A 15457-nucleotide genomic window follows, 5' to 3' on the forward strand; every position below is an offset into this window, starting at 1 on the left:
GCCCTGTCAGCGCGATGCCCGGGGCGGCGGCGGCTTCGGGCTCCTCGCCGCGCCGGCCGTGACCGCCACGCCGAGCCCAGTCGAGCGGTTGGGGCCGTTGGACGTTTGTTTTCGCAGCCTTCCCCTCCCCCCTCGCGAGGCGGCGGGGGTGCGCGTTGGGCAGGGGGAGCCCAGAGACTCCTCCCCCTCCCCTATACCCCCGCCCCTCCCCCTTACACACTCGCACGCACTATCGCGCCGGCTCCCACACGCTCGCGCGCCTCCAGCTCCGCGCCTCAGTGGCGGCCGGCGTTCAGGGCCCGCGGAGCCACCATGTCCACTGCCGCCTCCTCCTCCAGTTCTTCTCAGACCCCTCATCCCCCGCCGCAGAGGATGCGGCGCAGCGCCGCGGGCTCCCCGCCGGCCGCCGCCGGGAGCGGGAACGGTGCGGGCGGCGGCGGCGTGGGCTGCGCCCCGGCTGCAGGAGCCGGCCGGCTGCTGCAGCCCATCCGCGCCACGGTGCCCTACCAGCTCCTGCGGGGCAGCCAGCACAGTCCCACACGCCCGCCCGCCGCTGCCGCCGCCGCTTCGCTGGGCAGCCTCACGGGGCCCGGCGCGGCCCGCGGCCCCAGCCCGCCCAGCCCGACGCCGCCGGCGGCCGCAGCCCCGGCCGAACAGGCGCCGCGGGCCAAGGGCCGCCCGAGACGGTCCCCTGAGAGCCACCGGAGGAGCAGCTCACCTGAGAGACGGAGCCCCGGCTCGCCCGTGTGCAGAGGTAGCGAGCCCAACCCTCCCGTTCTCCCGGGCTGCGTCTCCCCGACAGTGCCCTCCGTGGAAACTTCAGCCTCTCCGGGCTTCTCTTTACTAGTGCAGTATCGAAGGTGTGAAAGTGGCCTTGGGAATCTCAGCCCCCCTGCGGTCGCTGCGGGGCTTGGAGGAGCGAACTGAAAAGCAACTTTTATTTGACCCTCATGCCGCCCCTCAGATTTTATCTTCCATCACTCGCCTGCATCGAAAGGTTTCAGTTTAAGAGCCGATTAGCTCACTCGTGTGCTTGCTGTTTGTAGCCGGGGAAGGAGGAGCTGGGCGAAACATTTAAACACGCACACAAACTCTCCAGCAGCGGATAAGGTGGTAGTTGTAATCTCTGCAGCCTCTTTGTGCTTTCCTGCAAAGTTCCTAACGTGCCTGTAACTACTGGGATATATACATATTTTTTTCCCTTTTTTTGCAGGGCTAGTGGCGTTAGTTATGATGTAAGAATATCTGCTGGATGTGTGATGGGGACAGTTTTGAATGTGCAATTGAAATGTATACGGCTTTTTTTTTTTCAGTCTTCTCTATATAGTCATGCACTGAGAAGTACTGCACTAGAAACAGTTTATGCCTAGTTCAAGATTTTCATGGTAAATTTCTAAAAACCTGTCTGTGGAGTGTGTTCACTTTCTTCTTCCATTTTTAAGTACACTTAACTGTTCAGTTGAGCTGTTCAAGGATCTCAAGTTTCTTTTTTGTTAGGTGTCAAAGGTAATGGTGAGCTGGTGGATGCTGTGGGTGTCCCTTAATGTTTTGTGTTATGGCTTGGTTTTGTTTATGTCTAGCGACACGGTGCATGATCTAGTTGAGTCCTGGGGGAGAAAAGAAAGATTAGCCAAAACAGGGACTAAAAACTCATAAGGGAGAGTGGAGTAGCTAATATTATTAGATACCAGCCTAGCGCTACAGAGGCTGCCGCTGCTGCTGCTGCATTGTGGAGGGAACCGATCATATTGAGTGGAAAAATCTCTGCTTGGAAGGGAAGCACTGTCAAGCTCTACAGTGTTTATGTGGTATGTGGAAGTTTTTAATGGATTTTTTTGATGAAGGTGTTAGAGTTGGAGAAAGCGATTGCGTTATGATAGATTGAAGTTTGGGTGTTTTTGTTTTAATATTTCAGACCTGTAATTAGCATATTTCTAAGGCACTTGCTTTCAGACCACTTGATGGTAAACCAGTGTAGGATGTAGTGCAGTGGGATGAGTACATGAGCACCAAGAAATACACCCTGTAATCTGTATGCACCAGGAGGAATTTGCTCCCCCACTCCTCCCCCAGGTCAAGCCAGCTGCTGCAGAAACTGACATTCTCCAGCAAATCCTGAATGAATGAATGAATGAAAACAACGTGATCGCCCTAATAATGACCACAACTGAACGCACATCTTTGGCTGTGTTTTACAGAAAAGGCCACCATTTTCTAACAGATTAATGCCATATGCAACTCCTTTGCACGTTTTCTAGAGCCATACGAAATGAGAGGTAACAGAATGAAAAGGCAGCAGTTACGTTAATTTTTTTAGTGATTTAGCTTCAACAGTGCATAAATTGAGTTTTGGGATTTTCTTTTAGGCTCAAATGTGAGAGACATAAGCATTGCAGATTGTGTACGTAGGGTTTTGTGGGCAGAGTAAGAGAAGTTCAGGCAATTGCTGCAACAATATAATGGCCATCTAGTACCTCCTCCCCTTTTGTTGATAAACACTAACATCTTACAACAGATAATAGTACAACTTGTTTTTCTGCATTCTTCAAAAGCCTTAATTGCTTAGGAATTGCATGCTCTATCATCAAGTAGTTTCAATGAAATTTGTGATCAGGTTTAAACTATCCTCTTTGTTGTAGTATGGCACATTCTAGTTTAATGCAATTTTAATGCAATCATGATGAAAATACTTCTGAGTCTGGTTGAGCAGCAGACGGATTTGCAGTGTCAGAGAGCTTGTGCTGGGAATGGAAGGGCTCTCTCTGCTTCAGATGTTTTTCTACTGTTTTTAACACCTGGTGGTTTTGTCAGTTTCTTACATTGAAGTAATTTTGAATGCAGGCTCTTGTGCCCCTAGTTCCGTGATTATATTACCCCTGTGTTACTTCTCCACATCCCGCCTTGTTCTCCCCTACCCAAATTAAAACTATACAACTAATCTATTCTACTTAGCCATTTAAAATTCATGCTATGAACAGTTGATGTAGTTTTCAAATAATTACTCAGTTTCTTTTGAATTTTGCAAGGTTCTGACTTCAGTGGATTTTAGTCTCCACTGGTCAAGGCTCCTGCCGCTGCCACTGCTGCTGCAGACACTGACATCACTATACTGCATGAATGAAAAACAACAGCGTGCTCCATTTCTTCCTCTGCTCTCCACCTCCTTCCTTTCTTCATACCTCAGTGTGTGTGTGTGTGTGTGTGTGTGTGTGTGTGTGTGTGTGTGTGTGTGTGTGTGTTTGAAGATGGTGGTAGTATACTGCATTTGAAACTACATTTAAAATTAAGTAGATGGTGGCTCAAAAGATATGTACTTAGTATAGAGGCATATTGTTTACAAAAGGCTTCAAGTGCTATGGGCATTTGGACTAGAGGTGACATAACTGAGCATTCTGTATTTTACGCCTTTTATGTGGAGTGATGGTTAAGGAAGAAAATATAGAAGCTTTAATTTTTTTCTTTGTAATCCTTTTTACCAAGAAGAAATGATGAAACAACATAATTTCTAAACACATCATTATTATCTCCTTAAACATTCTTACTATTCATATTTATAGGGTTAAAGCTAGACTAATAGAGAATTGATATTCAAATTATTTTGCAAGGTTGGGGAAAAGCTGTAGTCTGTAAATAGGAGCAATCAATTTTAATATTATGATAATAATTTATAAAACCCAGAAAAAAGATGGCAATTTTCTTTATTTTTGTAGTATAGTTTAGGATAACTTAAATGATTACCATAACAGAAGATGCATAAATCTTCAAACACCTTGCTCTATATAGAGGACATGGAGTTTTACAAATTGAAACTGTTTTGTTTGTGCTCATGGATCATCCTCTTTTTGTTTGTCTTTTTTTTCTTTCTTTTGTATTTTTAAAACTTCAAAGTTTGTTATTTATATTCACTTCTGTTCTTCTGCCATTAGTGAAATGTCACCCTCCCCCTTGTTTGGTTCTGAAGGGTCTTGAAGTAGTGAATGACAAGCTGCTGAATGCATCGTCAGACTCCCTGTGATGTGTTTGTAATAGATGTAAAATCATAAAGTATTATGCAAATAGTTATTTTTTGTAATGGTAATACATAAAATCTACCTTTGTGATAAATAGAACAACTGAAATGAGAATATAGCAGGATATTATTGTTAAAATTAATGATTTTTAAGCTAAAATTAGTAATAACCAAAAGAAAATATAATGAAATTGCTTCTTTCTGTAACCCCATAGAGCAAAACCCATGGATTTAAACAGAACAAATACTAAATTTTATTGTGCGAGATAGTAAGTAGCAAATGCAAATCCTCTTGGTTTTTTTTTGCCCTAAAGATTAAGCATTAGGATGAATTATAAGTTCTAAAAGATGTAAAAACAGTCGCAGTAGAGTACTCTGATGGAGAATACTCTTTATTTTTATGTGTACCAAATCTAGTAACCAAAACATGGAAGAGCTTGTAATTTATAAAACTACTACTGTGAAAAACAGCATGTGTTGGTTTCTGATTTAACATATCAGATTTATCTAGGCCTAATACTCTAACAAATTGCTAACTCTATAGGGAAATTCGATTAGAATTTTTCATGAGTATCTTGAGAGCCTCATTGTTTTATACATAAAGAAGTTATGATTCTATTTTAAAAGATAATGCAAAGCCAGCCATTATATAATGTGGAATGACTGCATGCAATATGTGTATGTCTGTGTGTTTTAGTCAATTCATTGCTTTTGGTTTTTATTTTTTCATTAAATTTCTCTTTTTGAGTCATTTATATGCTGTGCTCAGTTTGTGGAATGCAAATTTTTTAAAGAACTGTTTTCTCTTACTTTTTAGAGATACTCAGACATTGTCTTCCTATAAAGTTCATTCTTAGGCTGATATTCTTAGAAATTAAGGTCCTCCCTTAAAGATATATTTTTCTCTAATAACTATTGCTCTAAGCATATTGAATATCAGCTATTATTCTAAGCATGCTGAATATTGAATACTTAAGGTGTATAAAAGCACTTTAGTTTTTAACTTGTAAAGTTTTGTGCATATATATTGAACTGAAAATCACTTATAGTTCTTTTTATAGAAGGACATTTCATCCACTGCAGTGTACATTTCTCCAAAGAATGCAAGTTAGGATTTGTATATTGAGAGAAATGTTGAAGGATAATGGCATCCTTGTGACTTTTATTTGTGATAATGTGGACTACATGTGAATAAGAAAACAAAGGAATAACTGGGCTCCATGGCAGTGAATAAAATGGAAATAAATGACAATGTTCAGCAAATGGCTAATAGGAGAGAGTTCCTTAACTCTGAAATTTTAAAAAGTTCTAAAAGCCTGTTTTATTAAAACTTTCACATGTAGCTGATAATCTGCTAAGGAGTATATACTGATAACTTTGCTATTCTTAATTTTAGTTCGTTCTTTTCTCCAGAGCTTGAAATTCAGAGATAGCACCAAGACAGGTTTCTCTGAAGCACCTGTCCTGGGTCTGTGCCTGACGCTGCTGTCTTTTGTTTTCATTATATAATTTCGTTCTATTATTAGATGTCTAGGAAATCAAATCACTGACACTCTTCCTGTGCTATATACTCTTTAATTATTTTAAGAAGAGGTTGAGCTTATCGACTTTACTGTGGTCTCTAATTGGTTTGCCAAAAGTAAGTGGAGATAAGAGAACACTACTCATCTTTTGATATAGAAGTCCGAGGGAACTGATAAAAGAGTCAGAAGCCACCTGTCTTGCCCCCTACCACTCATCTGGATTCCTGGAAGTGATCATAACTTCATTTATTATCCAGCAGTTCTAGAAGAATATTTGTGCTTATGCTGCAAAACACATTACAGTGGATTAGCAGTAATTCTGAAAAATATAAGGATTTTCTTATATCATAAAAAATTATGGAAAAGTATTTCATTTTAGTAGGAACAAACATGGCAGATTCCTTCGAGCAGTGTTGTTTATTCCTAGTGAATGTTATTGAGGCAAATACCGGAAGGAGGCAAGTTTGTGAATACCTCAGTGACTTCCCTTGTATTCCGCTGTCTCTCTAGTTGCAGGTAAAAAAGAAGAAAACATTTATTTGAGTGTTAACTATATACCAAGCAGTACATGCTTTCATTTAGTACGCAAGTAGATTTATAATGCAGATCTTCTGATTCCAGATCCAATGTCCATTCCATAAGACTATTCTGTTGCTCCTAACTAAAAATTCTCGTCGAGGATTAGCTGTGATTTCTGAGCTAAAAAAATGACAAAAGAACGGGTTTTCTTTTGTTTTTATGACACTATTATGCTATGTTGGGATATGCTCTGACATTTTCAGAATGTCTAAAGGTATGAATATGGATGGCCATTTTTCTCCATTTGTTTCTTACATAAAGTGTGTGCATGTGTGTGTGTACGTGTGCTGGTGTGTATGTGTGAGAGTGTGCCTTGTTCTGAGGGCTTAGGGATGTAAACTTGATCGTGTCTGGCCCTTCTTACAAGTAACCAGAATCTTTGCTCTCCTTGAATCACATTATAGTAAGCAGAAGTGTTTTTCTCCCTTCATAAATGTTAAGTTAGTTATATATGGTGGTTAACTGATTAATGCTCCAGGAATCGCTAAGCAGAGACTGGTCTCAAGTGATTGTCCCAGCAACTGATGCTAGGTTGATACAGCTCTCCCAAAAGCCAACAGTTATCTCTGCAATTTGTGGGTTTGAGCTCTCTCTATATGTAACTTGGTGAAGTGCTACCATGATGTACCTTAATGATGGCTCACCAAAAATAAGGGTAAGTTAAAGAAAGTAGTGGAATGCATGGTTATGTGGCAAGGTCAGTGTCCAAAATTGTCTGCCTACTTATTAGAATTGTTAAGAAATCGAGTACATTATATGAAGTTGAATATACTAATTATCTTGAGTTGAACATCACATATTGCACACATGTATTGGTATTTGATGCTGTACCACACTGATTCGTACAATCAACTATGTTTCAGTTAAAAAAAAAAAATCAAGGCTGGCCAGTTAACTCAGTTGTCTAGAGCATGGTGTTATGACACCACCATCAAGGGTTTGGAGTCCCTTATCAGCCAGCTGCCCCCTCCCCCCAATCTACCAAAATTCAGATGTGTTTCATAATGAAAAGGCAAAAACTTATATAATTTGCTGCCTAGTGTTACTGAAGATCAATTACCTATCAACTACTGACAATAATAGTCCCTTATTTATCCATTATAGCCATAGGGAGAACTTTTGTGAATAGTCCACATAGTTAATTTTCACTTTTACATTACCAAAACAATTAACGTTAACTTTCTGATGAAACATTTTCTTTTTTTTTTTTTGGTGGCTGGCCCATTCAGGAATCTAAACCCTTGACCTTGGTGTTCCAATGAAACATTTTCTAAAGTTATTATACACTTAATTGTTTTCTTAAGCAGAGTGAACAAGACATAAAATGAACTCTTTGTGGCTTAATTAGCATTCTAACTATTATATGCCTAATAAAATGATTACTATAGATGGTTTCAAATATAAAGTAGAATGAGTATTGACTCACACAATATAGAGTTGTGCTATAAGTGATTCTATAAATTTGCTTTTGGGGTTATTTGCTGTTTTTCTGATGAAGGTGGGATGAAGCATGTGTACCTACATTATTCCTTGATAGTATAACTTGGCTCTCTTCTCTAGAATTAATTATAAAATGAAAGGCCACAGTAATTATTTTCCAAATGGGTCCATAAAAATGTCTTAGGACAGAAAGGTATACTGGGAAATATTAGGTTTGGAGTCAAGAGACTTAGGTTCTATTTTCAGTTTTAATATTTGACTTAAAACAAGTCAATAATTCTTTGTACCTTATTTTCTTTATCCTCACTCATGTGGAATCTAAAAAAGACAACAACAAAAAACAAAAGTGGTTCTCGCAGAAGTAGAGAATAGAAAAATGATCATGGTTACCAGGAGGGGAGGGGGCTGGGGGAGAGGAGAAGGGTTGGACTAATAGGTACAATATTATACTGTCTATCCTAAGTGAATCATTGTGCAGTATACGCATGTATTGAAACAACACACTGTACTCCTCAAAAATGAATAAAATTGAAAAAATAAATAAATGAAGGGGGTGGGATTTTTAAGCTTTTAGCCAGGTAAGGATTTTAGTTGGATCCCACTGTTGAAAGGAAAAGAAAGTTGATTAGACTAGATGATTCTTACTAAAATTAATTATTGTTTATTGAACTTTTATGCCGGCCCCTAATCTTCACTATAATTTAATATAGAGTACTTTTATTAACCTCTTTTCACAGATGAAGAAGTGAGGTACTGAGTAGTTAAGTAATTTGCTCAAGGTCAGACAGCATGCACAGAGGGCCCAGAGGTCCCTTGTAACACTCTTACGTCCTGACTTCTGTTAGTTGATTTTGGAACCCAGTTAGTTATGGGAGCAGGAGAGCATGCACAGTGGATTATCCTACTGCTTATACATTTAAATCATAGAAAGGCTGAGAATAGCTTGGAGGGGTTGGGTGAAGAGAAAGCTAAATGGAACTAGACTCTAGAGTCCACAGAACTTAAATTGGTGCACATATCCTCATGATTCAGGCCCCAGGTATGCATATAAGAATGTTGTAGCATTTTGAAATCTTGTTATCCCATCATTGGGCCTTCCCCATGATCCTTAAAGGACCTATTACTTTAACACAGGAATTTAGCTTTTAATTTTTAAAAACTTCCTTTCACATGAAATCTCAAAATCTGAGAAGAATAATGTCTTTCTTTTGTTTTTTCATATTTGGCAATGTAAGCTTTAAAAATCTGCCCATTTATAATAAACTATTGTAAGGTTCCATTCATCCTCAACATTATGAGTCTTTACTATTATCATGCTTTGATATTTTAGCAGAATTTTAAATAGTATTCTTTTATATATCAGTGTCATGGCAAAGCAAGGCACACTACCTTGAAAAATGATTTATATCTACTTGGCTCTTTCACTGTTCTAGGTTTACTGATGTGATGTAGAAAAGAAATTTCAATCTCCATTTTAATAATTTCTTCTGGAGTGTTTGGGCATTTTTTATTTGGATTTCATTTGTGTTTACTGTAAGCTCTCCTTAATAGTCAATGTGGAAATGAGTCATTTCATAAGTGACATTAGAAATTGTATTTTTGTTGTTATGAGATTGAAAGTTTTATATAGAGCCTTTGTGATGAAGTCTCTCATAATGTTTTTTGTGTAATTATATTTACTTTTCTAGTTAAATACATCATTTTATAAGTTGATTACTAAAGTTAATATTTGTATCTTAGAAGATAATAGAAACTAGTAGGGCTCAATTGCTCAGGGTTACGTCAAGTCTAGCCATACAGAAACTTTGCTATTCTCATGTAAAACTTCGAAGTGATAATTTCATGAAGATACAAAAAGATCACAGTAAAATATAGACTTTTAAAATATATTAGCTGATTGTAAACAAAATATGTTCATGATATCTTTGAAAGTTCTGTGACAATGTCATTTTCGTCTAAGGTATTTTTTGGTTACTCTGACATATCACCCCTAAAAAGAATCAACTGCCCTTTTCCTGCTTTAAGACAGATCATTTAAGCATCCAGTAATTACTAAACAGGGGTTAGCAAATATTGCTAAATGCAGTTTCATTACTATTGCAAAACTGGGGATTTATAGACTGTGCTCATAAATTAGTTTTTTGAAAAACCTACAATATCCTGCAATATTTTGATCAGGTAGCTTAGAAAAACTTATTTTAAACTTGTATCAGTATTTTATATGGCAGGGTGACCCATTATTAAAAAACACCAGGTTCAATCAATTGCACTCACTTTTTGTCTTTTTTTTTTTTTTTTTTTTGTCGTTTTTTCGTGACCGGCACTCAGCCAGTGAGTGCACCGGTCAGTCCTATATAGGATCCGAACCCGCGGCGGGAGCGTCGCCGCGCTGCCAGCGCTGCCAAGTGCGCCAAGTGCGCCACGGGCTTGGCCCACTTTTTGTCTTTTTGGGTAACATATGGCCATATGTTACACACACGTAAAGATTAGTGTAGCTTTAATGTAATATCTGTGATAAATTTATTCAGGAAATGTCTGTATTAAGTATTGTGCTAGTTAGCTGTACAGTGGAGAGTAAAACTAATGGACTTTTCTTCCTTTTTCACACAACAAATATTTATTAAACACCTACTGTGTGTGAGAAACTATTTGACCCTTACAAAATACGTATTCTAGGTGCAGTTGGTATACTCACGTTTGTATTTCTCAACAGGGTTAATTAATCTAGAATCTGCCAATAATTTCATCTGCTATTCTCTTTGAGTTTTGGATGAATTACTGTGGTCTTATACCTACCTTTCTAAGTTAGCTTAGCCTTTTTTGGTGTTCTGTTTTGAAGTTGCCACACTGTTTGTGTGTATTTTTCTTTCATTAGATGAAGATTAGAATAGCTTTACCCTATGGTTTTTGTGATATATTTTGATCTAATGTATATCACTGCCTGTATAACAAGGTATACCAAGGTACTTCATTTTTTTTTTTTTTTTTTGTCTTTTTTGTGACCGGCACTCAGCCAGTGAGTGCACCAGCCAGTCCTATATAGGATCCGAACCCGCGGCGGGAGCGTCGCCGCGCTCCCAGCGCCGCACTCTCCCGAGTGCGCCACGGGCTCGGCCCTATACCAAGGTACTTCAAAAAGCTCATGGAAAGAGTCGATTTTCTTTTAATTCTATTTTTTCATGAACTTTTTGAAGTACCCTCATAATAATAATCTACTATAGTTTGGCCTAGGATGATGTCACTAGCCCTTTCTTATTCTATACACATATATACTCACATATCCTCGAAGAAGTCTGAATTGTATTGTTAGATGTGGCTTCTTGCGTAGTGGTGGAGTGAGTAATATGTAGTAAGAAAGTTGTGTAGTAATACCTGGGCAGCGATGTCCTGTGAGGCTATTGAGATGAGTAGGACTTGGCTTTGACTAAATATCTGCTGTTACTGAGCTAGAATGGAAAGTGATAAGCTTTTCATGTGTTGTATTACCATTTACTTGATATCTTGATGGAATGCAAAATGACCTATTTTTTAAAAATTATACTCAAAATTTACCTATTTTCAATTTTTATCCACTTTTAGTTTTTACTTAAAAGAAGGATTAACATTATAGCCTTTAGTATTACTATTTGTTATGTTAGTTAATCTTTAGGGCAGTTGTCCTGGTTTACTTTGTACTAAGCCATAAGCCACGCGGTTGAAAAATAACATCTTTATACAGATGATTCCTATTTAATGAAATGTGTTACATTTAACCTCATGGTAAAATGAATAGATGTTAGATAAATCATATTTTGTGGTTTTTTTTTTTTTATTTACATTGCATATGGAACACTGAAGAAAAGCTTATGGCCCCTGAATATAATCATGTAATAAACCATCTAAAATTACATACATCTGGCCAATTAGCTCAGTTGATTAGAACATGGTGCTGATAACACCAAGGTCTAGGGTTCGATCCTTGTATCAGCCAGTCTCCACAAAAAGTAAATAAATAAATAAATAAGTAAAATTGCATGTAAGAATTTTAGGAAATAGGAAGATACAGTTTTAATGAAATAAACTATCATTCATATTCATTTTCATCTTTATAAATTATCTCACTCTTGAATTAAATGGCTCAAAATATAGAAGAAAGTTAATATATAGTAGAGTAGCTGAATCTTTATTTGACCTACTGTATTATTCCATAATTAATGTAGTGATTCTGGAAACTTTAACAGTTTGTTTATACTTTTTCATCTATCTTAAGTTGTCTTAATGTTTCTATTACTCCATAATCAAGGTAATTTTGGTGGATATGTTTCACTAGATAGCATCTATGTCATTTTTAACATGCTGGCATCTAGCATGGTTTCTGGTGCTTAGAAAGCCCTGCAGTAAATACATATTTGTTAAATCTTTACATAGGATTTACATATAGATTTCTGTTTTAGCTATATATGTAGCTGGGTTCAAATCACTGAGTGGTGATTGTTAGGACATGCAGTTCTATAAATATGTGACAAAAATTAAAATTGATAGATTCGTTGTGCCCACTTTCTAAATGTGTTGCCCATTTTCTAAAATGCCTAATGGTTTAGTTAGCTAATGCCTTTTATCGTCAGTTCGGGCTTGTCATTCAGTGATGGTGTTTACACTTGGAAAAGCACTTATTCAGTCCTTCATGTAAAATAGGAGCTGGGTGCTCTTGTTGGTAAAGATAGGTGGGACAAAGATAGGTGATATTAAGATAATCCACACACTGAAAGATGGAATATAGGCTTCTACAGAGTGTGTTTCTAATTTACATGTAGAATTCTGTGAAGTGAATATTGATCTTGTGAGAATCCATGGAATCAGCTTCTGAATCTCTTTTACTCAGAGAAACTTCAAACCATCATGCCTCAAATTTGATGGGCTCTGTCAATTGAAAATTTTAAATGTTTTTATAGTTCCTTTTAAGAACCATGATTATACTAAGCTCTAAGTAAGGACAATGTGAATTACAAATTAATTTGCACTTCATCATAATGTAAAAAATTTAAACTGTAAAGCAGATTTTGGTTATTTGCTTTACAGAATGTCTAACTTATGTGCAAGTAAAATGGTTTAATTTATCAAAAAGTTATTTACACAAACTTTTTAGGAAGTCAGTTACACAAGGTTGAGGTTCATCTGAGGTTGTAAAAACATATTAACGAATAGTATAATTTCTCATTGCTAAACAAAATGTACTACTGACATTTAGCAAAATTAACTAATAACCTAAGAAGCTGCTAATGCTTCTTTGCCTGAAAATACCTAATGGTTCTTTGCAAACAGCTATTGATACTATTTACTGAACTGTGCTTAAGTCAAAATGGCATAGCTCAGGGGATACAAATGGACTAAAGTAACAAAGTTCCAGAGTTTATTTGTCAGCATCTAAGTTAATTTTTTTTCCTTACCAAACAGTGAAAGAACATTGCTAACCTAAGTGCCCAAAAAATGAGTGAATTAATCTCAGGCTATAGTTTTGGATACAGCTTGAGTCATTAACAGCACCTAGATTAGTTGGGGCATTTGGGATAAAAAACTGAACACCTCCAGATGCACTGCAAAGACTTATCTCAATGTGGGAAGAAAACAAAACCATGCTAAACAAAGCTAATGCTTCTCTGCTCAAAATATTTCTAACTTTCCCAGGTGGAGACAGGTGTGACTTTCTCTTAATATTCAAAGCAGTATATTTGTACCTTTGCCTGTATTATAGCTATTTAAGGTATGTCTTCTTACCTAAAATGTCAGCTTCTTCAGGGCGGGAATTCTTGTCTGTTTAGGATCTAACTGCTTACCAAATATATTTCTTTACCTGAATGTTTTGATTTCACTTTATCACTTTGCTGAATTTTGCTTATTTTGAGTTGACAGTTATCTTTTTTTTTTTAAGTGCGGATCTCACTGAGAGGATATCCTTGAGCTCACTCTTTTTGTATAAATTAGTTCAGTTAGATTATTTTCCTTGTGATATTTGGCTGAGAAATAGCAGTAACAAGAGAATGAGAATTTTCTTGAAGGTGGGAAAGGAAAGATGGACATAAATGCTTTTTTTGAGAGAAAGTGCTGTCTTTCAATAAGACCTGATGATGGAAATATGAAAATACAGCCCCTCATCCATATGGTTCCTAATCCTGAAATCTATAAATCTGGCTAGCACTGGAGTCTCTGTTGACAAGAATTTATTTACAGTTTACAAAAAGTTTTCTATGGTTACATCTAGTGTTAAAAGGATTTAGAAAGTTTGACTTTATTGTATATTTGTTTTAATGTTGATGAGCAGAGGTTTTTATTTTCTATCAGGTATATTGTTATTGATGTATACTTATCATCACTTTGAAATCACATACCACCTTTAACAAACCGTAAGAATTTTCCAGTAAATAATGAGAGTCCTGACCAATCCCTCAAGAAAAACAGTGCACACTAGTCTTCAAACCTAATCAGAGAGATCACCTTGGAGTATTATAGCTGTATTACAGCCTTTTTAAAAGTCTTTTCTTAGAAATGTCTCTATAACTAGAGCATTTCATTTAGAATACTCTCAATGGGAGTGAACCTCTCTTTTAGGGGTAGATATAACTTGTGAAAATAACCAGAAGTCATTAAGAGCATAATGTGGGCGAGTAAGGTAAATGATTAAGTTAGATTATCCTATTTGTGGTGAGAGACTCACTTTAAAAATTGGCTCAAACTATCTCCAAAGGTAATTCAAACAAATGGTGTTAAGCCCTTCTATAGTAGAGACTTCGATGTGTTCACCAAATCCTGTTTTCTTTCCCTCTTGAGCCTACTTCTAGACTATAACTCCTAGCCCTCCTTGAAGTTAGATAAGGCTAAATTATATACAACATTTTCATCCTTGTCCAATAAAAAATGCTAGTTTTATATCCTCCTCATTCTTTCTTTTCCCTCATTTGTCAGCTGGATGCAGAGAATTTTGCAGAGGACTCTGACCAAGGCCATAGGGAAATAGTGAAGCTGTAAATTGAAGGAAGTCTGAATCCCTGAATGATCATGTGGAAGGCTATCTGTCAGCTGGGAAGATACACACTGGACTTTTATTGTGATAAGCCACTAATTTTTAAAAAGTGTAGCTACTGGCATTACCAACCTTACAGTTTAAAGAAAGGTGATCCACCACCAGCTGCTAGAGGAGTCACTTTGAAAATTCACCTTGGGAATCCTACCCTTTCTTCATCTGATGTCATATTGGCAAGTGTTGTTCATTGTGTGTTGCCAGTGCTTCTGTCAGCATGAAAGAGACATTCCATCAAGTTCAATTGTGGGATCTTGGTGGAATGTATTTATTTTGATATGATTAGCTATTCTCACTAACTAAAGCTCCTATAACACTTTTTGATTAAAATTTTAGAAGACCATTTTTTAAAAAGTTCAAAGATGTTTTAAGCAATATCAGCCTTTTGGAAATAAGTTCATGTTCTCCCAAAGTGCCTGGTAAGGACAAGAAGTTTAGTGTATTTGTTAAATGATCTTGTTATTTTATAGAAACATGTTATGTTTATTGGGTATGCACTGTATGAAGAATTCTATATTATATGAACCTATCCTAATTACCAGTTTGTGAAATATTTGAGCATAGAAATCATAGCCTTTTATATAAATGAGAAAAATAGAACGACAGTAGGACCTGAATTCAAGTTTTTTTTACCATCTTGTACTTTATTTGCAATGATTTTAGATGAGCCCCACATAAAGACTAAAGAGAAATAGGGAACTATTCTATTTGAGGGTTTCCCCAAAAGTCTGCTTTGGTAAAAAGGTCCAGAATATATGCCAGGTGATTTTTAGTTTTTGAATATTTATTTCATAAGGGCTAAGAGAATAGGTAAATGATATCCACAAGTTCAGCAAATGTTTCTTGAGTAGA

The 15457-nt window shown here is 37.2% G+C and overlaps 1 protein-coding gene across 1 annotated transcript in view; it reads left to right on the forward strand.

Annotated features, from left to right (window-relative positions):
- The first annotated feature begins 312 nt into the window (after window positions 1-312).
- The window catches only part of GLCCI1 (glucocorticoid induced 1), an 86556-nt gene continuing 71411 nt past the window's right edge, over window positions 313-15457 (forward strand). The window contains exon 1 of the mRNA XM_063101183.1: window positions 313-754. Coding sequence (XP_062957253.1) covers window positions 313-754 — 442 coding nt within the window. The remainder of the gene's footprint in view (window positions 755-15457) is intronic.

Source organism: Cynocephalus volans, chromosome 6 (genome assembly GCF_027409185.1).
Source record: "Cynocephalus volans isolate mCynVol1 chromosome 6, mCynVol1.pri, whole genome shotgun sequence".
Lineage (NCBI taxonomy): Eukaryota > Metazoa > Chordata > Mammalia > Dermoptera > Cynocephalidae > Cynocephalus > Cynocephalus volans.